Raw genomic sequence first — 26645 nt, 5'->3', positions numbered from 1 at the left:
GTGAGACACAAATTTTCTCTTCGGCAGAAAGTGTATAATTGCTATTTATGACATGTTGTTTAGACTGTCCTCCTCCCTCACTTGGATTGCCTTGGTAGCAGTTACTGGCTGGGCCATCACGTTCACCCCACAAGCCTAGCAACAACTGACCACTAACATGGCCGTCTGCTGAAGTTTATTCCTTCAATTTACACTGCTTTTGATCATGACTTATATGCACAGACTTGCCGCAAACCTATGACATTTAAATGTGAATGAAATGTAAACTGGGTACTGGCTACTTAATGTTCTTTCAGATTTTCACCCCAGTAACAGTACTTTTGACTTCCCGTGCTATATAGTAGAAAAAAAGTAAGCACTCAATGTATGGTATATCCAACAAATTCTATAATATCCTAATGGGTGCATGGTTAGTTCCCCTTTGAGAAGTAATTACAGCCGGCATGTGACCTTTGCTTGTGATCAATTTTTTGACATACCTCGAAGAAAAATTCAAAATAGAGATTTATCTAAGATATATTGCTGTTTCAAAATGTACCTGTAGGCAATCTACATATTGCAACTGTGAGCTTTAGAATTTGTCCACTCCATTGTTTGAAAAATCTGTTTCCATGATACATGTTAGAGTCAAAAACTGTCACTAAAGGGTACTTAATACAGCTTTTTGTAACAGTCGATGGCCAATGCTCAATACTGAGGTAGGAAATAATTTATGGTTTGAACGACTGGATTTTATTGATTTCAAAATGACCACTATAATTTCTTGAAAATAGCAAAGTTTATTGACCTGTGTTTCTGACAGTAGGATACATCGTCACTGCCATGCCGGATACATCTGATGAAAGATGCTTATTGGTAGCAATTTAGGGACCGTTCAGTTTTTACGGCCTGGGGGGGGCCGGCAAAATCTTGTCGCCGGTGTTCAAAAAAATGATGACCCCCCCTGAATTTTTCGCGAAAAAATGATGACCCCCCCTTTGTCAGACGAAAAAATTTGATGACCCCCCCCCCCCCCCCCGCTGAAAAATAACCAAAACCCATATGTCAAATTTACCGGCACGGTTTGGATTTGAACTCCGGTACGCGGCGCACTTTATTCGTGTAGCAGAGATGAAAGTACACAAACTTCTCAGCCACATCCATGCAAAACATCTGTTAATTAGGACGACTGTAAGGCAATTTTGAACTTCATTTCCATGGACAACTTATGTCCATGGACATTGTACAAAGTAAACTTTATTTGAGTGGTTCGCCAAAGGCAGCCCTCCGGTTAAGAGGGTCATGGGCCATTACGTAAAGTCAACTTTATTCTAGTTGGCAACCAAAGGTGGCCGCTGGTAAAAAGAGGGTCGATCATGGCCATTGCATGAAGTAAACCTAATTGGAGTGGGCCGCCAAAGGCGTCTGCCCGTTAAGAGGGTCATGGGTAATACATAAAGTATATATTTATTGTAGTGGGCCGCCGAAGGCGGCCCGCCGGTAAAGAGGGTCGATCATGGCCATGGCATAAAGTGAACTTTATTGTAGGTATTATGTTTTTGAAAATGTGGTGACCCCCCTTTCCTACCAGTGAAAAAGTGATGACCCCCCCTTCGTGGATTCCAAAATTATGATGACCCCCCCCTGGATTTTGCCGGCCCCCCCCCCGCCGTAAAAACTGAACGGTACCTTAACCTTTGAGTGCTGTAATTGTTCCCACCAAAACTTTAGATTTTAACCAAGTTTTATGAATTTTTCTGTAATTTTTTGATAATATTGGACTGAATGGATATCACATTTTATTGGCTACAGTTTTTAATCAAAATTTTGACTAAAACCTGAAAAAAATTGACTGGAGCTTGCTGTGGGTCCATACCTGTGGTGTTTTCAGATAGGATTCCTGCCTTTTACGGGCCGGTTTTGACTTTTACAACTTCACTCAAAGGGTTAAAGTACATTGACCTATTTGCCAGAAAGTAGGACGTCGCTCACACTGCATGGTGTACTTTACTGCCAGATATGACTGAATGATGCTTGTCGTCTGCAGTGCTCTACAGTGACACTACCGTACATATATCATGTATATCTTGCAATGAAGATACTTCAAGATTGTATAATGGTGCAATAGAAGGAAAGTGTCTTAAAAAAAGAGATAATTGTTGCATGCTGAGCATGCATAGCTATCACTGTAATGGCTGCATTTTACATAGTTTTTGTGTTCGTTGAATAATGTGGAGTGTAATCCAGCCTCACCGTGATGTTGGTTCTGTACTGTATCTGACTCAAATTTGGTACAATTCTGACACCTCAAATGTACATCAAACTGAGCTGAGAATTTTTGTCAAGCAACTGTACCAGTTGCTCAATTGGTAGTCTGTGTACAATATATGGGAGTGTAGGGGACTTTGGCATGAAACACTGAGAGCCATCACTGGTGCGGTGACAAGGAGAAAAAGAAACCACTCTTTTTGAGGGTAATAATATCACCTAAAATATTTACAACGTTATTTTTTGTCCCACTATTAATATTAGCTTGTTTTCATGTTTGATGCACAAATCAATGAAAAGACCACACCAAGACAGGTATTTCCTACCAGGTGACTTTGCTATTACTACCTGCAGTGGAAATAGACAATCTGCACTGTGCCATAGCACAGTGATAACAGGCAAGCAGCACAGTTGTTTGTGGATATTACACTGCAAAAAGGCCCTGTCACCCAGACAATATGGTCGTGAGGGGGGGGGGGGGGGGGGGGGGCTCACAGGACTTCACACTATGTAAAGTATTGATAGGTTGTTGCATAGACCTTAGGGTGAACAGATTTGCCCACAGACCAGCCAGTAACTGCTGCCAAGGCCCAACTTTGTACCTTATAACTACAAGCAAACATGCTTGGCAGTGGAGTGCAATGCAATGTACGCGCTGTTTCTGTGCCAGCTCACCTTTATGACCTTAAAGGTTAAAAATACAGAATTGTATGTGTCCTGTATAGCATTACAGACTCTAAAGTTTATGAGTGTAAAATAGTGGTGCACTTAGAAATGCGACAACGCAGTAATATGTAACGCTGGTTGTCCATTTCTGTGAAATTTTCAAATGACTATTGGGTACTACAGCCTAATTAGAAAAACTCATTTCTCCATCTGTCGCAACTCTCTTCATGTTCAAGGTGAGGTAAACAGTGTGTACTTTTGATTATTTTGTTTTTAATTTCTGGAAGACACAAGTTTCAACACTTTCAGAGTACCTAGAAAATTTTAAAATGGTCTCAAGAACAGACAAAAATTGTATTTACAATTAATGGAAGCTGTCAAAGTCAGTACAGTACATGTTCAGGAGGTTGGTATATATTTAATTTGAACAATTTGACAACATATTTCGTCGAGTTTCTGAGGAAAGAATGGGTACTGAATAATTGATATAAAAATACTTTGAACAAATATTTTTTCTCAAAGAATATTACCAAAGTATTTCCACAATTAAAAAACAATTTTTCAAAGCAAATAAGGAATATAACGTTTTAAGTTACTGTTAATAACGGTCACCGTAGTCAGTATCATTCAACAATAACATACTGGTAGTTGAAACAAACTCTTTCAAGTGTTGTTTTAATTTACACCATATTAGAAAAAACAATGGTTTATATATACACAGATTTAAATTTGTACATGTCCATTCACATCACTATGAGCACTTAAAAATAAAGTAATACTTCAATGTTTTACAAAATCTGTACAAAAATAGCATTTTTAGCCATTTTTTGACGAGAGATGTACAAAGAATTGCTGACAAAGCAGTTACGTGAGATCATTTAAATACAATGACATTGCTTTTTATACAAAATTTCTGAAACTGAACGGAATAGTAAATGCTCAAGATGTTTCAGAGAGTCTGGTATATCCAAGGTGCACAGTAATGAATTCTACAAACAACAACTTTGCAAAAAAAACAAGTTTGCTTCTAAAAGTCAAATATTGCTTTTACGAGTTCTGTCCACAAAAGCAGTCTGTCAGATTCTGAAAATTTGTTGACCCACAGACAAAGAGATACTTTTTGTCTCTGGACTGAAAATAACCCAGGTCTCAATTGAAGTTAAATAAATCTACTGCTTGAGACTACACAGAACAATGACTAGCAAATTAGCATATATTCTATTGTTCTATTGTCATTGGTTATCATATCAACATTTTCATAGATAAGGAATACCCTGATTAGTTGATCATTCAGTAAAATTAATTTGTTCGACCTTTTTGTCTAAGTACATAGCAGGTCTAAGTACGTAGCCCGTTTTTTCCATGTATGGTGGGTTCAAAGTTCATTTCAATTTGATGCTGCCGATATCTCTGCTGCTCTCTGCTTGTCTCGCTCTAGCGCCCTCTCTTCTGCCTCTTGTTTAGCTCTGTCCACATTCTGTATCGTAGTTCCTAATATGCCCTCGATGTCTTCAATGGCAGCCTGTGGGAAATACAAGGGAACAGATTTTATAATGTTGAGACAAAAGTCACAGTAAAGTTTGTTTTACCCTTTGAGCGGCAAAGTCAATTTTTGTCACCTTCATAAAATAATACCCAATCATTTTTTTTCGGATTTTTGCCAAAATTTTGATAAAAAACTGTAGCCAATGAAATATGATTTCCATTTGCTCCAAAATTATCAAAAATATTACAGAAAAATTTATAAAAATTGGCTAAATGTTGCACTAAAATTTTGGTGGGAAAAATTGTGGCGCTCAAAGGGTTAAACATTCTGGAGTGTGTATAACCATCCGTTCAGGAACTCTTTCACTTCTAAATGTTGCACAAAATATTGATCTTGTACTGTGAGCTGTATCAAGTGAATTGAGGATAATGGGTTTTCTGCAGCTTTTCGGTACATTAAAAGTAGAATGTGCATTAAGGACAGATATTTGGACTCTCAAATGTTTTCATTACTTTTCTGGTCTTCAATGCTTTTCTGGTCTACCGCATGTGGCAGCTCATTCTGAAACTTGTGGTGAATAAAATTTTCAGGGGATTAGTTTAGTGAAATCAGGAATTTTATTTTCGCCATAGAGATAACATAGGGATGGCAGCCATTTTGAATTTCAAGTATAGGTAAATTTGGGCTATTTGTTTCTCTAGGTCCGAACTTTACACCATGACTCTGGATTTTTATTCTTGATTTTGAAAGTGAATATTTGATTGTTTCCTTGAGGAAAGTTTGAGCAAAAGTTTTAGGTCTTTTACTTTCAAGCTGCAGAGTACCTTAAAGTAAGCAATATAAGTACAACCTGTTAGTATTTGTCCATCCTTTTAAAGTAAAAGAAATTTCCGCTCATAAAAAATGAAGTTCGGCTGACAGTACACAGGATATGCAAAACAATTTAAAGACTGGGCACTATCTATGATATCTGTTACAATACTTTTACACTGATAGGAATATCTGGGTTAACTCTTTGAGAGCTGTAATTTTTCCCCTCCTAAATTTTAGTGCAACATTTTTCAAATTTTCATCAATTTTTCTGTAATTGTTTTTGTAATTTTGGAGCAAAAGGATATTACTGTTCATTGACTACAATTTTTTATCAAAATTCTGGGAAAAATGTGAAAAGAAATTGTCTTGATCTAAAAAAAAATTGTCTGCACTATATTTTATGAAGGCAACGAAAGTTGACTTTGGCACTCAAAGGGTTAATGAGAAAGGCATTCCACTGTCAGCTCCTTGATGTCTGGATTTGATTGGCAGGCAAATCAACACAACTCTGCCAGATGTATTTAAATCTGAATTATGAGATTCTGCTGGTTTGTGTGCATGAAGATTAATATAGCTTTGGAAAGAATCAAACTGAATCCATAGGTAATGATTCTGAAGCCGTTTTTTTAACAAAGCAACATGGCTGAGCTGATGTAAAGGAATGTACATCAGTTGTTTGCCAAGTTCGGAAGAGATTAATATATTCATTGTGACAAGTTTCTGTAAATACCATAGTCACGCTTATAGTATAGCACCTATTACTCCTAATTTTGTAATACTGCACGTCCGAGCAGTGTTGTGTTAAATCTCAAGCCACATACATGTACACAGCTGCTTTCCAGAAATTATGACATTTGTTTGCAGTCTCCTATGGTGAAATGAAACATTTCCCTGTACCTAAAGTGTAAAAAATGTTGTTTTGAATACATGTTCATACTGATCATCAAGTGTACCATGGAAGGCTAATATTACACTGTATATGTTCATATTGTTGGTAAGACCTTATATTTACCGTGTTATAATGTTCAAAACCTCACAAAATGTGTTATCAATTCTAGCAAAATTTCAGTGAAATTTTCATTGTTGTTTGATATAATTGTTGTAAAGATACTCACTGCATGATGAGTTTTAATATACGAATGTTATACACATACTTATTGGCATGGTGAATACTATTCTTACCTTTTTTATATATTTTTTATTGGAGATATCAGAAAGATTTGGATGTCTAATTAAATCTCAGAGAAAAAAAATTTTTACATTACAGAAGCCATTAAAGTATTAAACATTAATTATACATTATCATTATCATGTGTCATGTCTGTTGTGCATGGGTCTCGGTGGATATTAGAACTGTAAATTCCCCACTTCCTATTCTTACCTTGAAATTAGTCTGTCCTTGCATGTTAGGAGCAGATATTTCCTGGTGGATAACAGAGAGATTTCTCGCAAATGTTGCCAGTGATCCCTGAAGCTCCTCCCCTATCGTTAACATACCAATCCCTTCTCTCTTGAAACTGTCAATCAACGTGAACACGGTGCCTTGCTTTTCCTGTAATCCAAATCATAATGCAAAGAATTTAATCAGAGCAAGACTCGAGTAGCGTCTGAGTAGCCTACTTTCTTGGATATGAATTCTCCGTTACCAATAGAATGAAAGACAAAATTACTGAATTTATGGCAAAGTTTTCAATGCAAGTATCTGGTGGTCTGACGTGTACATTTAATAATATATTTTCAGTAGCATTGCAGTAGAGATTTTGTGACTTTTTCACTTGAATTAGAAAAAGTAAAATTACACCCAGGCTAATTTTAGCGATACCGATAATTTCAAGGAAAAGCGTTAGACTTGCAGCCATCTTGTTATGGTAAAGTACTATGAAAAGGCTTTTCCCTGTACAAAGATCCATTTTTGTAATAGAAAACAATAGGTTTGTTCAAGAATTTACTTCTGAAAGGAATAAAAATCTCTGAAAGTCATAATTGAGTTTAGACACTGAACTTGCATGTGTTACTGTCAAGTACGTACCTTGATGTCAAAGCCAATGCCGTGGGCTCTACACATCTGGAAGAATACACTGTAGTGAACCACAGCTAGATTGGTGTGTAGAAGTCGTGTACTCATCACAGCAAACCGATTGATGTTCGGAGGTGCCTACGTATCAACAAAAGGTTATGATTTCCATTATCATCAGGATAGTTTTCTGTCTGAGTTATTGATTTTTTGTCTGAGTTTTTTCACCCAGAGTCGCATGACAGGTAAAGAATTATGTTACGGTTTCAAAATGGTGAAAAATTGACTGAAATACATTGTTGGCATTATCTTCTTTGTGTTGATGAATGAAACTGCGTTCCTGTTTTTTCTACCGGTACATCAATATTTATGTCATACTAAAAATAAAATGGCTAGACCAAGTTACAAAAGTGGCTGACATGCAGGTGGTGCATACACTGGATAAGCTATGTGAACACTGCGGCTATGATCTACTGATATTAACGTTCACAACATGTAAAGGAGGAATACTCGTGTGGCAAGCATAGATGGAATTCAAATCATTAATGCCTAAAGTATTCTTATCTGTACCTTTTTCTAGGTCATGTGAAAAAATGCCTGTAAATGATCTTTCATTTCATTGTTTCATTTGTACACAATTGAATAGGGGTGTACAGGAGAGGCCATATGCACCTTCAGTAACATTTAATTCTTCATTACATCTCGTATTTTATTTTGCTTGCAGAGAAATTAAATTTAACTCTCGCCAATCAACAAACTCACAAATCTGAGCATCAAACACATCTACAGAACTTGACTGCCACTCCATCAAAACTTTCAAACTTACCTCTGGTTCTTCAGGATCCCACCGACTTCTTCTTTTCGTCTTCTTTTCCTTCTTCGGTGGCGGCACTTCCAAGACACAGTTCTTGGTGTCCAGTTTGCCGCTGGTGACGTACAGCATAAGCTGAGACATGGCTATGCTGTCCCCGTATGACAGATTCAAATCTATGGCCCACAACTTCTGATCCATCTGAAAGTTTCGGAATGAGTAAGTGAATCATAAAGTTGTAACAAGTGTCATGTCAATAGACAAAGATGGCTTAAAATTTAAGTAAATTTGAAAAATATATGAATGGATTAGTATGGAATCAGAATGGTTTGAGGTACAGTATTAAACTCGCCTTTTAGTGGACTTTTGACAAACTTTTGGTAATTGCACATTGTCTTATAACTATTGCTTTAGCCAATGATGATGAGTAAATATTTAAATTTATGCAAAAATAAACAGAAATGATGATTTTTTAGAGGGTGTCCTACTGAACACTGGCTGCATATGCAGCCTCACTGCAACACTGACTCAGTGTAACCGACAATGCTAATACCCTTTTCCTCATTGTGTCTGCGAAGTGTCTGACAATCAGGAGAATACAATACAGCAATCATGGTTCCAAAAGTATTGTGATTGTGAATTTTTAACGCCAAGTGAAAGATTTCCTGCTGTTCATGAAATGCTGTTTCTTTTGACATGTAATTTTCATGGCAACTTGATCAGCTGGAAAGATTTTGCTTGCTTGTACTCCCAATGATAAAATGAACAGAAACAACAGAGATAAGAACTTAGGAAAAAATTTCACAATTCATAATACTATTATACTTACTGAGCGTCCATCAATGAAGGTGACAAAATCTACAGTGAAGTATCCAATGACGCCCCGTTGGTGGCAGGCTTTACCGACTTTATTACAAGTGTCATTCAATACAGCTGCTTCCACAGAGGACTGTGGGACAGAGATTCCCCAGGACATGAATGGAGTTTCAGCGTGGATCTGATCACCACACGATATGACGCTGATCTTGCCTGTCGGTTCTATCAGCATATCAACAGATAGTGCTGTCACACTGTCTGATGGAGGGCAGGCTTCAATTACACCTCCTGTTGGAAATGATAAAAAAAGTTGAGGATTAGATTTGGTATGGAGATGGATTTTTATTAGTAACGGTAATTGCTGTGTTCTTCAGGCTTTTGATAATATTTATGGCATGTCAACACCTTAACATGCATGTACTGAACACTATCATTTTTGATCTAGCCAAACTGTATCAAAGTTGACAGTGAAGTGACAAATTTTTACTGCCATTTTGCAGCATTCTGCATCGGAAAAGTGACCAACTGTCATTGCTATATTTTGTAGTCGTTTATTTGATGTTTTCAGCAAATGTCAACTTCGTCTTCCTCCTCCTCCAATGGAATCAGGCAAAGGATCAAAGCAAAGTCCACTGATATATGCTCCGGATATTTCTATTCTGGTGAGAACTATTCAGGACGAAATCTGAGCAATGCATATTCACATAACTACGGTACATGTTGGGAGATCTTCTCCAACAATACTTCATAGATACATCACATACGATACACAGAGTATACCATAGAGTTGCTACAGTACACACTGAAACCTGTTAGTTGATATCATCATATTCCAACATATTTCTTCATTGTAACATGCACTCTCAAAATATCTGAAGTGATATGGTTTGAATTTCCATTTTTGCATCTATTGGGTTTAATACTCACCTTGACTGAGAAAAGCTTCGAGGAATTTCTCCCATGTTGGAAAAACTGAAGTGTTCACTGGCTTGCTATGTTTTGCAATAACCTCTGGAATTTCTGCATGGATTTTGATGAATGCTGCTTCCTGTTTTTTTGTGGAAAAGAAAGTCTCTTGAGTCTCAAAATAATTTTTCCAGAAAGTTTGATACAAGGTTAAATTCTACAGAAAATGTGTCAAAATGTTGAAAAATTCACTGACAGCAAATGAAGAAGCAATGTGTAGGAAATGCCGATCAAACCAGGAAGGTTTACAAGTATTCACTTTTATTAACCCTTTGAGTGTTGTAATTTTTCCCAAAATTTTAGTGAAATATTTTGCCAATTTTCATGAATTTTTCTGTAATTTTTTTTTATAATTTTGGACCAAATGGACATTATATTTCAAAGGCTACAATTTTTTATCAAAATTTTAGCAAAAATCTGGAAAAAAAATTGATTGGAAATATTTTTTATAGGCAACAAAAATTGACTTTGGCGCTCAAAGGGTTAAACAAAAATTTGTACCTTTAAAACTTTAAAACTTTACAGTTTGAGCAGGATGTGAGGAAAGCCTTATCTGTTGATAAGCAACAAAGGACAATCCAAAAAGCCTGGTGAATGATAAAATTTAGAGAAGAAAACAGATACTGAAGAGTTCTAGAATGTCCTTTGTCAGTGATGTCTGTCTGTCATGTACTGGTATATTTATGTTACACTGGGGCATTTTAAGCTCTGATTCAGATGTTTAATCACACCAGCAGTTTTCATTTTTAATCTCTTTGTTCCTTAGCAACAAACTGATGAAACATTTGGAGCAATTACTCAACCCTTTCACCACCATGGTTTGGCCAAAACATATTGTTATCAGTAATGACAGTTAACCCTTTGAGTGCTGTAATTTTTTCCCACCAAAATTTGAGTGCTACATTTTACCAATTTTTATGAAATTTTCTGTTAATTTTTTTATAATTTTGGACCAAATGGACCTAAAATTTCATTGGCTACAATATCTTATCAAAATTTGGGCAAAAATCTGAAAAAAGTGGACTGGTTTACATTTTGTAAAGGTGACAAAGATTAATCTTGGCGCTTAAAGGGTTAACTTCTTTAAAGAGGGCAAAACAATCTGATGTACCTTAGACACTGGTTCAAATTATTCACCAACATCTACTTTACCTGAGCCCATTTCTTTTTCCATTTCTCCCCATATCTTTGTTCTTCCTTCTTTGCCCAGGGGTAACACTTGAGATTGGTTGTAACGTCACAGTAGGCAATCCCCCTGCCATCAAACTCATCATCTAATTTGAACAACCATCTTTTTACGTCCAGATTTTCTGTGACTAACTGGGCTAAACATTCATGCATCTAAGTCGAAATTAAAGAAGACAGGATCAATATCATAATCAGTGCATCATATTTTTTTTAATGTAAAATACTCCATAATTGTGAGTGTCGTTCTCATGTCGATAATGTTTTGTAAACTCTATTTTGGAATATTATCTTTGTCTTGTGACCTGCACAGGTGGGAAAAGATAACGAATTTAGCTCATTTTCATGACACTTGAAAAATCTTGCAATTTAGTATTGATAGTGTAATAAAAAGTTAAAAATTCAACTTCTGGTTGCAAAAATATGCATATACATGTATTTATGGGCAAATCAGTTACAATGCCAATCCAGTATGGAATGCAGCAAATATGACGGCGGTAGTTGTTACAGAGCTTTCTATCAAACTGGCTGGATCTCGCAGACAACAATACAGCCACAGATGTCATGTTGTATGAATTAACATGGTGGGAGTTATGCTGACCCTTGACACCACTATAATCTATGTTGCAAGACACACCGTAGATGATTCTAGTCTTTGTGAAAGTCCAGAGGTAGAGATTAAACTGCTCACCTGTGGCAGACTATAGACATCATATTCACTGGGAGGTACTTCAACATTGGCACTTGCAAATATTCTCTTGGAACCTGATTTTGTGCTGTACAACTGTGCAATGTCTGGCTCTGGGCCCAACAGTGGAATATCTGGTAAAATAAGACAAGGGAAACTTTCATACTCATGCACTTTACAAATATTTCACAAAAAATCACTCAGACTTGTTTATCGATTTTCACATACTTTCATAATTCTAATTCTTGTGGATTTTATATTTTTTTTATGAAAGAATTTTAAACTGCATTATCTGTATTGGAGACCTCTATTACCACATTTTTTGCCAGGCTAGAATCTAATGGGTGCTATGACATAAAAAGTGCCCTAAATGTATAAATATGGAGAGCATTAACCCTTTGAGCGCCACAGTCAATTTTTGTCACCTTTACAAAATTTACCCCGGTCAATTTTTATCAGATTTTTGCTAAAATTTTGATAAAAAAATATAGCCAATGAAATGTGATGTCCATTTGGTCCAAAATTTTCCAAAAATGTACGGAAAAATTTATAAAAATTGGTAAAATGTTGCATTAAAATTTTGGTGGGAAAAATTACAGCACTCAAAGGGTTAACCATAAGGATAAATTTTGATGTCTGCAGGTGAAGACAATGTATTTACCCAAGATGTCCGCCACTGAAAGATCGTCCTTGTGCAGGACGCCCGGAACAATATACGCTTCTCTTCCTTTTATTAAATTCTGTATCCTCTGCAAAGCCTTGGGACTGTACTTTAGGAGCGTTGCTAGGCACATTGAATGACTCTGCAGAAGACGTAAAGAAATCAAGTCTGGTCAATGCACAAGTTGGAATTCCAAGACTCTTTTATGGCTCTCTCTAAGGCAATGATATCGGAGTGTCTTTGTTGTATGCTATTGTCAGGACTGTGGGTGCAGCCATGCATGAATGAAAACATATAATCGACAGATTGTTGAAGTCAAGTGACCTCAAGTGACCTCAAGTGAATCAGAGATGGAGTATTGAAAACCAGCATTTTTAGCGTACGCCCTCTATTGACAGTCCTATTGATAGGGCACAGTCAAGCATAACTGTTATGAGAGGTACAACACCATCAGACCAATCACATCTCTTTTATACACATGTGCTTAATACTTCCAATCTACAGGGATAAAGGATGGTCTCGATGGTATATCAAAAGTCTTGAATTCACAAATAATCGAGGACTGAACAAAAATAAATGTAAATTACAAAGTAAAAATGTCAGCTGTAGCAATTGATATACTGAAATTTTACAGTATTCAGTTAAATATTTGGAAGTCACAATATTGTGAAATGATAGTTCAGCAATCAATGTTCTGTATATTTTATTTCTCATTAATATTATTTCTTAATTAAGATATATTATATCATTCAGGAGATTTTTCAATAACTCCAAACATTGTCACTCTTTGTATAACGTTAATGGTCAGATTTATGCATCAAATTCTCTGTAGGAAATTGTACATATAGACACTGACTTGGTTCAACAATATCAACAATATTGTTTTATGAAAACACCACTGCCAGTTTACAAGATGTGCTGGTTAGAATTTGGTGGGCAAGATGAAAAATGGAGAATGACTGAAGAGGGAGAGAAAGTTGATACGGAAAATGAATCCATGGAAAGCAATAGAAGGAAAATATGGAGGACGGAATTTTGCTGACACTTACCGGGAATCTATTTGAAGCTTCTGGTACAATGATTTTATATCGACTGGATACATCTATCTGGTCGTCTACGTTACCAGAGCTGACTGCTGACTTTAAACCCATTAACTTAGCGTAGTACTGAAGAGTTTCATCGTTGACTTGGACGGGACAAATGTAAATTACTTCAACGTTTGGATCTGTGAAAGATAAAATAAAGACGATGTCAAAACAAATGAAAAGCAAAATAAAACCGCGGGTGGATAGTGTTCATCAAACCTGATAGTGTTCATGGATAGTGTTCATCAAACCAGTGTTGATCAAACCTGAACTGCTGTTGATACTGTGCGCTGTGTTGAATACAGATGGAAGTTTTCACAATGCGCCAACATCAAAACTTGTGACGACGATGGAAGATGTGTCTAACTTTTTACTGTCTAAAGTCTGTTTTCAGATCAAAGATGCCTTCATAGTGACAATGATCAAATCAAATGAAATCACATGTATCTGGTTCACGTCCACTACATAAGATATACTCACCTCCAATATCACATATCCTTGCCATTTGTAAATTTTGCCTAATGTTCATATCCTTCACAGCATCTCTGATTTTCTGGGAGTATCCCAGCGACGGCAGATGGATCAGAACCCTTCTGGATTTCTGAATACGGTCCCAGTTGGCTTTCAGTTTCTGTGTGGTAAGAAATTAACAAGTATGATGAAAATGTATACAGAGTATAGAGAGAGAGGGGTTAGTTAGGGAATGACTGATTTAAAGAGAAATGTTATTAACGAAAACAAAACGGAGACTCAGTAAAGTTTTAGGCATATTTCCCAAAGTTTGCGTGCATTTTGTTGTTGAAAACTATGCTAGATGTAATAACCTTTGAGCAGTTATTTTCTAGTATTGATCAGTGTCTATCCATGTCAAAAAAGTTACATTCTACAGCAAAATCATCATATTTATTTTGAGAATGGATTACTTTTCCCACTGTATTATGGCATCTGTAAACAAGGTTAAACTGATTCAAAGTCTTTCAATTTTGACTGATGAGAGACAGTGATTGACCCCAAGCTTGTATTCATGCACTGCTGGTACATGCCACAACTGTTGTCATCCAAATTCTGATAGTTACCAGTGAAAACCCCTTCACCATCAGTGTGTGTGGTACAATCCTATTGCTTTCCTATACATGGGTCGATCCATACACATGGATCAGGGGGTGAAAGAGTTACTGAATCTGATGAACACATTACCACACACTATAACCACAGTCCCTCCACCACTAGTTCAGTGGTGAAGGTACTGCGCTATAACAACATGACATATGTCAGTCGAATTGACAAAATAATAAAGTAGACCTTTTCCCTCAATTACTCTTCATTTTATTCCTCTCACCTTTGACCTTTCCCTGAAAGAGTCCAGATGTTTCAGTCTTGTCGCTTTCAACTGTTTTCTTATCTTTGATAACTTGACATTCATAATCCATGAAATGGCAATAACGCCAGCTGCCCACTTCTTTCTCCTGTACTCCAAGTATGCCGTTCTGTCTTTGTAACGCCGCCATGTGGCTTGTATTTTGGTTGCAGCAACGTGTTCACCGTCAGGTCCTAGGAACCGTCTCCCAGGCCTTTTTATAATGGCTTCTACATCGTCTATGTTAATTATGACACTAAGCAAGTCTTTTACTGTTGGCTGTTTTTCTAACTCAAACTCTAAAGATAGATCTGCAAGTCTGTTGATTCAAAAATAAAAAGTGGAAATATTTTCATATTTTCAACCACATTTCGCAGTAGTACCATTTAAAACTTTTTGGCCAATGTGACAGACAGAGTTTCATCTTCCCCGTTGTTTGTACTTTAAGGTAGTTCAAGCCTGGTTGAAATTTAAAGGCTAAACATCAAAGATGTTTCAAAAAAAATAATGTTTTAATATTACCTTTAAAACATCCAAACTGTTTACACTTGAGAAAAAATGTTATGTATCAATGCACCTTGTCTATTTGTTACTTTTGTAAATAGTGTGTCTTTTTATATTCAATGCTGTTCTACAGATGGTAGACATTATCATGGGTAAGCATATATGATCACTTACTTATCTCCATTGATGAAAGCCAATGGTACAGCATAGTTTTGTAGCATTCTTTCCATGTACTGTAGCATGGTGACAATGCTGCCCCATGACAAACAGTAGTGCTGCTTGAAAGCCAGGAAGTCCTGCGATTGGTCCCTGATTTTACCGTGCTGGATTGCAAACCTGTGACTTAGATGTTTGAATTCACTGGCTGGTGTCGTCGGTGGTGGCTGTAGTCAGAACAAATAAACCTCATTACTATCAGACCTATGAATGTGATGGTCAGACCTACATCGTATACTGTAAACTTTCAACCCTGACTGCAGTCATGTCTGCCAATACATTCTAAGTGCCCTTCATTTCACGGTTAGATTCATGGTATTAAAGGTAGGGGACTCGATCCTAGGGATTAGTTGTGTTCCAGTCTGTAAGAGGATATCCAATTATGGATGTTAACCACAGCCAACACAACTCAGTCAATTTAATTTTGTCCTGACTGAAAACATGTATTGATGAATAATTTTGTGAGTGTGCCTCATAAAGAAAATGTAACTTTTGAAGATGCCGGTCCGGTCCATCAATGTCGACCAATTAATGCTACACCTGTAAATCTTGTACGTGGGTCTCACCACATGAAGGAATACAATCTGGCTGAACCACAGTGTAGTATACATGTATTGAAAGTGTTGCATGACTTCAGTGTGCCTGAGTGACGATTGTGATTTGATATGATCAAACATTGCTTGTGAAATATGCTTGAAATGTATACAGCCAAATTTGTAGGTGAAGGGTGTGCACATCAAACTGTCATCAGTGTGTTACAAAAAATCAGATGTGCTTGTTGTGTCACTTCATGCTGTGTGGATGTGCTGTGGTGCTTCAATCATATGATAATGCATTCATGTGCTGTGATGGTATGATGTGTCGCCATTTGCATACGATGAGATAGTGTGATGGTATATGCTGTGATGCTATGACGGCAAGCTGTAATACCATTTCGATATGATGTGATGGTATGTATATGCTGTGATGCCACTGGGATATGATGTGATGGTGTGATGGTTTACTGTGATGCAATTTGGATATGATGTGATGGTACGTATACGCTGTGATGCCATTTGGATATGATGTGGTGGTGTGATGGTATGCTGTGATGCTGTTTGGATATGATGGATGGTGTGATGGTATGCTGTGATGCTGTGACAGTATGCTGTGAAGTCATTTGCGTATGATGTGATGGTGTGAGGGTAACATGTATAATGCTGTGATGCCTAAACCATGCAGGGATGAGAAACAGTGACAGTGTCAAGGTGAATCCTTCAACTTACCAACTCAGTTACACGTACATATCGCTGATGCAGTGAAAGTTAACATGACACTCAAAATTAATAATGCATAAAACAATGGTAGTCAGATGGGTAGTAGTTTTGTGTAGGAAAGCTGCACAACAGACATTGAAGCATTATTAATATTCATGCCAACCCTTAAAAAGGATGTCAACTGCTAGAGGAAGATATAGAACATTGATGTGATAATTTTCTCTCTCAGACTATAATCTGACTGTAGTTTATGAAATCATATTAATGATAATTTGTCTTATAAAGTCCCCAATTAAATTGTGACAGTTTGCCGGAACCCTTAATTTCAGGTTTTGTGCACTTGGACATTTCCTGGCAAATGATGATAAAGTAAAAGCAGCTATATAAGGATTCATGGTAAAAGCAATGGAAATATGCAATGTTGGGACTTTGGCTGATCTGAAACTTACCAAAGGTTGAAGAGGACCCTCATGAGTTTTGATGGGCACAACACTTCTCCCAGATTTTGCAGATGAAGCCATTCTGGACCGCGGACTTCCAGGCCCCCACGTGCTCTCTCCATCTTTCTCTGACGGCAGTTTGGCAGATCTTGACCGCGACCCGAGCGATATGGTGTCGGCTGGTTTGCTTTGCAGGTCCATCTTGACGGAAGCAAAATTGAAAGTGCCATCTGTATAATAAAAAAAAACAATAAGTGAGTTGATCAGTGGTAAATTTGGACATTTCAGTGGAATAGGCTTTGATTTCCCTGAACGCGTCTTCAGGAGAAATACATAATAACAAATACGACACACTGTGCCGGAAATTTTTTCTAGAAACATTTTCAATTTGCATTGTAGTACGCCTGACATATTTCAGGATTCAACACACCCTTTCAAAACGTCACTTCTTGTGTCCATGTTGATGGGATTGATTTAAGGTAGAACGCACCTCGGGGACAGAAATTCGGGCCTTCAAATTTTATCAATTTTCCTCTGACCTACCACTTGTGGGGGCTCATTTTGAAGCTCTTAGCGAAAGAAAAGTTTTCACCGTCTTAGTTTTTTGAAAATCGAAAATTTTATTTTTTCCCATAGAGTTAACACAGGGATGGCGGCCATTTTGAATTTCAAATATCGAGAAATCGCAAGTTATTTGTCTCTCTAGTACCACAGTTTGCACGGTGACCCCTGATTTTTATTCTTGCTTTGGTAAGAGAATGGTTCAAAGTTTCACTGAGGAAAATATGAGCAAAAGTTTAAGTCTTTCACTTTCGAGGTGCATATTACCTTAAGTGCAATTTCTGTGTAGTGTCTCATGTACATTATTTACATTGTCAAATTTTCAACTGAAGTTTACATTTTTATCAAGTTTCTCCAATAATCAGCTTGTCTGTAAGTGGCAGCTTTAATAAGATGCCATTGATAAGAAACATTTTACAGGACTTGGTACTTGCCTCCAATGGCAGGAGCAGGTCCTTTCTGTTCTTTTTTCTCAGCAGGATCTCTCAATTCTATCATTCTGTGCCTGACAGGGGACGGATCCAGCGTCAGTTCCGCAGCCGGGGGAATCAAACCTCTTTCTAGAAGACTCAGGATTCCTTTCTTGGCATCTTTCTCTGTAATTGGCGGTGGTATCAGCTGAAACGGATACATATAATGTTAGATAACCACAATAAAAAGAAATAACAGAAGTGTTTGGAAAAATTGGCAAATGTGCCAAGGCTTGTTTATATTTAAAAATCTGTAAACACAGGGTTTATACCAGAAGTGGTAGAATTAGATCGTACATGTGCCTTGAAATTGAAAGACTCAAACTTTTGCTCAAACTTTCTGTAGGGAACTTTACGGGTACACCTTTTCCTTTCAAAATTACAAGTGAAAAATAGGGATCACCATGCAAATTTTGGTATCAGAGAAACAAATTCTGGTACCTTAAAATTTATTCGTGTTTGAAATTCAAAATGGCCACCTCTCCTGTGTTAAGTCTATGAGGAAAAATAAAATTTTCTATTTTCACAAAAATAAGATGGTAAAAACTATATTTACTCCATGAGCTTCAAAATGAGCCCTCACAATTGGTAGACCATAATAGTGTTGATAAAGTTTGAGAGTATCTGTCCCCAAGATGCATTCTACCTTAAAATTTTAAACTTACTGATGGATCCACTCTGTTTGCTCTAGGTAAAACTGCAAGGTGATCCACTGTGGACCCTGTGTTGACTTTTTGCACAGGTACTTTGTTTTGTCTCTTGTCAACAATGGCTGGTAGCGACACGCCGTACGTGTCACTCAGGACGTCTCTGTTCTGAGAGTTGGTTGGATCGTGAACTGCTCTCATGTTAAATGCATACTTGGACTGCAATAGAGAATGTTACAAGATGGAGTTATGGAACGGGAAGATATACATTAGTGCAAACAGTTTTGGTTTGATGTCTCAATATCAAGTACCGGTACAGTAACATAAATTTTAGATTGATAAAATCCGAGTCCAAAGATTTATCGAGGGCGCGATAGAAGAGGAGAATCCTATCATTGACAAATCAGTAGTACTGTTTTACCTGTAAACTGGGAAACATGGTATGAGTTTAGAGTCCTCACTATAAAAATCCTGGTTTCGACAACATCGGATTTTGGTATTTCATCCACAGATGAATTCCATATCAATGTACTGTGGCAGGTTGTTTACAAATTGTATGTTTCTGTTGCGATGAATCTAATTGGCTGGACTTGCACAAACGTCTCAACCTATAGTTTACTTCTAATAAAGAATGTTTGTGAGGTGTTGAGCAATCCAGTGTACTGCAAACAGAACCTCACACACTTATTTTCCGTAATAAACAGGCTATTGAAGGAAACACACTAGTGAGGCTGGAGATGTTGCGATGTCTATCCTGATATTTTTGGTTCATATTTTGTGTGTCAGTATACAATGCTATTTTCTTCAAAATTGGTAAGAATAGAACAAGCACTGAAACAAACAACTAAAATTAAAATTTCAAGGCAGTCAGAATAGTAATTGCATACTGCAATTACTATAATCTGCAACCTGGCTGAACCACAGTAATAATAAACGTTCTGATTTCATCCTGGAAACCTATATATGTGTCTATAACAAGCCAGACGTTAATATTCTGATTCAAGGTGTGACTGACCTGTTGTCCTGGTGATGGTCCCTGCATGTTCTGTACAGGTTCCATTTTAGTAAGCCTTGGCACTGGCTTCTTGTCAAAATCCCTACAATATCAAAAGGATTGAATAAAATTAAAAAAGATTACCGGGTATATGCTGTTCAATCAGGGATTACAACAACTGTAATTCTTAGAATTGAAAATAAATATGTTACAATTCTGAGCTAAAAAAGGATATGGAAATAAAATATTGAAGTATGGAATGATCACTTTCTGAATTTTGAATTTGTTGAGTATCTAAAATTTTCACTGCCTTGCTTTTGTTAAAATCGAAAATTTAATTTTTCTCCCATAGAGTGAACATTAGGATAGCAGCAATTTTAAATTTAAACATCAAAAAATTTTGGGTAATTTGTTTATGTAGTACCAAATTTACACTGTAGTGCCCCCTATTTTTATTGATTTATGAGAGAGAACGTTGTTGACGAAAGTTTGAGCAAAAGTTTAAGTCTTTCAATATCAAAGTGGATATCACATTAACAGGTTCACAGACTGTAAGCATGCATATAGACATGTATATGTTGCTCGCCTCTTGCACATTTATCTGATGGCAAATTGTATTGCCCAATAACATCCAAATTCATTTTTCCGTCTTTCCAGGAGTGAAATAACAGAATTTCACTGCAAAATTACTCAATGGCCATAGATCACTAGAAATGAACCACAAAAAAAAATGGAAGTACCTTTCTGCAATGCCCAGTGTGTGTCGTCTCGTCCGTTTTGATAATTCATATTTTTGTCCTGTATGCAGGTCATACAGAGCCTCTCTGAAAATTACAAAAAGTGCAAAAAGAATGTCAATGAATATTTCAAAATGATCCATTGTCAATAGTACATGTTGTACCCTTAATGCAATGTACTATACAATAGACACCGAAATCCTTTTCTTTTGAGTGTCTATTCATGTAATTTCACAATTGTCATGTTTTGTTTTAACGATACTGTTTCAGTTTAAAAATAACATTACCATCAAAGAAAAATTTTACAAATGTTGAATTTGGTCACTCATAATATTGGGCTAGATGAAATCAATATTCAACGTATACAAGAATGTATTTGTATAACAGAATATACAGTATATCAAATCTTGAGCACACTTTCTGACATTGATTAATATGAATGTGGCATTATTCAAAATGATCCCATCCTGCTGCACAAATATTTGAACATGAAAGATTTACATGGCATTGTTCAATGCGATTTGACTTAGGAACGACACTGATCCGTCAGTCGGAAACTTCCTGGTATTATCAAAGCCTACAAAAGAACTTGATATGCTTTAACAGTTTAACTGAGAAATAATTTGAATAGAACCAGAGCTGACAGGAGATTAATCATTTACTTACTGAGATGCAATGGGCAGTTGATGTTTAGCGCCAGCCAAGTCCAGTGCTGGTAAGGTCATCACTTGGTTATTTGCCGAGTGCAGGACATTTTCTGTTTGAGTCTGATGAAGGAAACGAAACAAAGAAAAGGTAGATTGTTATTCCTTGTATTGAAAATGTCATGTGTTATTTCAAAAATTGCACATTGTTGCTTGAATGGTTGTGACAAATCCTCAATAGATTCCAAGACCTTTGTGACCTTGCTGAATAACATCCTTGGAAATCTATACATTTCATTGATTTTTTTCACTGTCACAATGTAAAACACAATACATGAAAAACCTATTCACTATTGTTGGCACATGTAAATTTGATGATTTTCTTCACTGTAAATATGGGCTATATATGATATATTGTGAAGCAAGTGTCACTCACTTTGACATAAAATTGTACATACATCATAAAATTTTGCATTATTTTGGTACCTAACACTGAAAATCGCATACAAATGACGTTTGAGAGGATGTTAAGTGGCTTATGTAAACAAAGAAGGTAGCCTTTCAATGATATGTCTAGTAACTTCACAGTTAGTGTTAAAAACCTAATACATTTCTCAGTATTGGATCTGTCCCTTGAGTTTTTGCTGACAGTTGCACATACAAGACAGATCTTCTGAGTTAGGTAACTCAAATACCATAAACTATCTAGAGCCATCGTACAGAGCTTTTCTGGACCAACAAGATACACGGCCTGTTTTACATTAGAAAATTTTGAAGCAAGTATATGCACTATTTATATATGGATTGGAAGAGACATCTAAATATTAAGCGTTGATATATAAAGGATGATTGCCTAGGATATTTTCACAAGTGTAAAATGACATCCAATAAACTTGACTGCTAAATTGGTGTTGTGTATTCTTTGCTGTCTGTTTGTACTTATTTTACTTTCTGATTACACTGATGTCCCTCAAGACACTGAAGTGCATATACTGTACATCTCATTGTAATACCTTGATGCCTTGCTGGGTTCTCTCGATGGCGCTTTCCAAAGCTCTGAGGTCGATCAACTCACGTGTTCCATCTGACAACGTCTTCTGACCAATGTGATCATGAAGTTGCTGTAAATCTTCCTGAACCTACACAGATAGGAGCGTGAAAAAACTGATGAATATTAATTGCACAAGTTAATAAATCAGTTTGAGACAGTGGCACACTTCAGATGTGAAAACAATACACTGTCAAGAAAAATAAATGTTTTCTTGGCAGAATGCTGACAATAAAATGCTTTAGCAATAACTTATCTACTTCTCACTAAAATGTTCTCTCAAAGTAGCTTTTTCAACACTATATTAAAGTATTTTTTTAACAATTCTTTAAACAGAATAATTATTCAAAATCAAACAAGTAAGGTATGTCAGAAGAAAACTTCACATTCAATTTTCAAAGGTAGTCTGTACAGTGCACACTTACAAAGAAAGGAACGAAAACAAAATTCCCTTTTTGTATTACACCAACACCCTTTTATAATTGGCTACAGTATATCAATTTCTAACCTCTTTCTAGCATTCAAAGTGTTCTGCCAGTATTCAATGAACATCTGAAATACTATACGAGATGATCAACACCGGCTTTTTAGCAAGTTTTGCTTTCTTTGGTAGTTTGAGTTTATACCAGAAACAAATAAACAGTGTTTTATTTCCGCAAAACATTTGGGTGTAAAATGGATAGAACTGAAGGCACTGTAGGAACACTTTATTGACTATTTATCATAAAGTACATAAAAAATGTGTATTGTTCATTTTGTTTGGATAGTTTGAAATATTTGTTGATTCTTGATTGTCCTTATCTTCATGATGTAAACGTTTTGAGGAGAAAAAAGAAATATTTGCATAGAAACAAAGACCATGCTACTAGAGTAGTCTGTAGACCATTAAATTCAATCAAAAAACCAGGCACAGTTTGATATTCAAATTTAAAATGACAATGATCTATCATCATTGAAATACAAAAAACCCTTTTATCTCAAAATTGACATTTCCTGTCTTGTATTTTACGGCAGAATAATCACTCACATTATATTTAGCTTGACGATAAATATTTCAATAGCTACATGAATTGCACCTCTGCAATGGATATTTATTGGTCCCGTTTCACTTTAAACAATAATTCACTTAACTCCGAGAGAGGTTTCTGCGTCAAACTGTCAGCGATAATATTAAAGCTTCTAAATAGCTTAATTAAGTCAATATCTGGCACAGCAGTGTAAATGCCACAGTGGATAAAATGGACGTGGTGGAAGCTTTTCAGTAGAGCAACCATGGTGAAGTTTCAAAGACATGGTATTTCATTCACAGCAAGGGGAGTCTGCGTTTCTCTGTAAATGTTGAAAGAAAGTGTGAGGATACGGCTCCCCGAGTTTCTTTTGAGTAGGAATTCTACAAAGTCAACATGACACTGGAAAGTTATTGAATGTGGAGTAAACATTAATCTAGCTTAGGAATAGAACAAACAAGGGTATATTTGTTTCACAAGAGGGTATTCATACTCCTCCATTCTGACAACGCAGTCTGATGTTTTGGTAAATTACAGAAATATTTAAGGTTTGAAAGCACTGGAGAGGAAATTCAGAGTTTGATATGACCAGAAGTAAAAGAAATGTTGAAAGTTTAATTGCAGCTGATTTATTTTTCTTGCTACTGCAACGACCAAATATTTTTACTGTACAATACAATGTTGGCTTTTTTGGAAGTATGTGACACAACCGTATGGTTGATTAAATTTTGATGAACAAGCATTATCTTCTGCAACTCTAGCTATGTAATATGCATATCAGAAATGCATAATTTATTTGGTGTGATATACAATGGACGACATACAAGATGTCCACGCATGTGCAATTGGCATCCCAGCATTTAACCATAGACAGTGGTGTAGTTCCACTGTCTATGATTAAAGCCGCACTTTTCAATCCCTGGTTCTCGCATTAGTGGAGTTCTCCTCCCAGTCAAACACATGGCCAGTACGATGTTTGATTTCTATAACATTAATTACACAAACTGATTTCAATCTTTTGTCAACTTTTGCTAATCCTGCAAACAGAGCTTATATAATCGTTTGATTGACGGTCAGTTCAAATTGCCAACGGTCATTTATTCCCCAGCACCACACTCGAATTTCCTTAAAAAACGTCTTCCAGTCACGTTAGAATTTGAATATAACCACTGAGTTTGATCGGCAGCAGCTTTGTGCTGACCGCTTGGCAGTCTGTCAGCGTTTTTGCGGTCGGAAAAACTAAAAAGTGGCATTTTCTGGAGCGTGTGCCCTCATGTTACCTGTTTGGTGTCCACTTACACAATGAACGCCGCCATAGGTTGGCGCCCTTTTAAAGGGAGGCTCCGCCTTTAAAACAGGTGTCTGCATAGACCTGGCTGGTGAGGATATTGCAATACTGATTGTGCTTTCTAAAACAAATCATTCTCCATTAATAAATGATTTTTTTAATTTGATCGCAAAAGCTATCATCAGACAAAAGTTGTACCAAAATGCGATTGAGAAATTATTTGACAGCTATGATGAAAATTAAATATTTAAATGGCTGATAACAATGGAGTTTCTTACGCAATAATTAATCAGCATCACTTTTCAAATTCTTTTCATGTCTGTTTGAACAACCCTCATTATTTCTCTCTAATTTATAGCCACTATTGAGAATAACATCTACAGTTACCAGGGGTATAGTTCAATATTGATGGTCTAACATGTTCAAATTTGTTGGGTTTAAATTGCTTCTTTTTGTACTTGAATGATTTCAATTATAGGCATTAAAACGCCATCAAACCAAAGTACCATATATTGGACTAGACTGATTATTTGAACAATTTTATGGCAGCAAACAGCCTGGCATACATGTATACACAGGCACCAGACTTGCTCTTCGACAGAACAACATCACCCAAATCAATAACAGAACATTTCTCTCGAATATGCATGCAGTGTACATCTATCAGAATATTCCTTCTTTTCAAAACTTCCATCTCAAAATTTAATATGATTTATTAACATCAGCTTGACTAATACTTCCAGGAATAACCTAAAACGAACCGTAGCTTGGAAAAGGAAAGTTGTTGCTAAAAGGTATTAGTACTTAAGTCATATTACAATGAACAATGAAATCTTTGTTTGGCCTGTCAGAGTTGTAATCAGGCATACCTGTTACAGGTTTCTAACCAAATCTGGTTTCCTTTTTTGTTTTTTCATTTTCAAAATTTCAAACTAGTAGTATGTGAAAAATTACACATTATCAACCCTGGGTCAAAGTTGATACAGGTTGAGAGTTTGCATGGTTATAATGTCTCACACAGATCCTTTTAATTGTGGGGGAGTACTCCTAATTGAATGCAGAGTGTAGAATAAGTTAGTGATGCAATAAATGATTTTTTAAAAGTCACAACTAATACTCTAAGGCAGATTTAGCAAAAAAAATTGTCCAGTAGATTTCTCACACGTATAAACACCCAGCGTTTATAGAACTACTCTTCACTTGTCTAGCTACTAGTGTGTATTTTGAATATTCACACTACACATTTTGTAGGTTGAATCATGGAGGTATATCCATGGCCGAATAGACCACTTTGTAAATTTGTTGTTGTTCAACTTGTTGTTGTTGTTGTTGTTGTTATTTTCGGGTTTTCTACATTTTTTAAGTAAGGTAAGAATAAAAACAATCCTTTTCATATCCATCGTTGTCTTTTAATGAGACTAACAACAGAATTCATAAGTAATGTGTTTTTGTATCTTTCATTGATCGATAACGGGATCCAAACAAAGGAGCGTTAAGCAGATTTGAGCACGAGTACACTCTCATTCTCAACCGTGCACTGCACTGTGCAGAGCGCTTGGTTGTCTGTGTACTGCTGACTGTACAGTTCACAGTTCGATTTTAAAAGTCTGTTGCTATGAAGGGAAATTACAACTACAAAGCCATTCATTACAATTACTTCTAATGCAGTTGCAACGGATACAGACTTTAAATATAATCTAGTGATAATGGTTTCACCTGTCTTTTTCGGAAGGGTAGCCATCTTACGCTACAGTGAGTTTCAAAGTCGAGTGGCGGAAGACGGTGGAAGTCGTACATTACCTTGGCCAGGATCTCACCGAGATCCTCGTGTCTTCGATCGATTTCGGTTCCCGCAAACATTTTGTTAGGTGTCTCCTAAGCACTAGAAATACACTGAAGTCGAATGATTCCGACCAAGACCATCTAGTCGCTGTAATTCATGCTATATTCCTTTACGACTCGCCATTGCTTCCGCGGTAACGTTTCTCAGCAACCAGGACGCAAACAAGGTTTCACGCATGCTCTGTTGAAAGGGAGG

General features: G+C 36.5%; 1 protein-coding gene across 1 annotated transcript; it reads right to left on the bottom strand.

Moving 5' to 3' along the window:
* Positions 1-3166: 3166 nt before the first annotated feature.
* LOC139121663 (IQ domain-containing protein H-like) lies at positions 3167-26632 on the bottom strand. Its single transcript, XM_070686742.1, has 21 exons — positions 26408-26632; positions 22278-22403; positions 21287-21387; positions 20624-20707; positions 19905-19986; positions 18908-19108; positions 18207-18390; positions 17221-17441; positions 15474-15682; positions 14778-15114; positions 13919-14069; positions 13403-13578; positions 12354-12495; positions 11696-11826; positions 10972-11160; positions 9781-9901; positions 8867-9141; positions 8053-8238; positions 7242-7367; positions 6594-6764; positions 3167-4435 (listed from the first exon to the last, which is right to left on the bottom strand). Exons 1-21 carry the CDS (start codon positions 26465-26467, stop codon positions 4301-4303), a joined length of 3408 nt encoding a protein of 1135 aa, XP_070542843.1. The 5' UTR covers positions 26468-26632; the 3' UTR covers positions 3167-4300.
* Between the last annotated feature and the right edge of the window lie 13 nt (positions 26633-26645).

This window comes from Ptychodera flava, chromosome 21 (genome assembly GCF_041260155.1).
Source record: "Ptychodera flava strain L36383 chromosome 21, AS_Pfla_20210202, whole genome shotgun sequence".
Classification (NCBI taxonomy): domain Eukaryota; kingdom Metazoa; phylum Hemichordata; class Enteropneusta; family Ptychoderidae; genus Ptychodera; species Ptychodera flava.
This window is presented reverse-complemented; position numbering and strand designations above follow the sequence as displayed.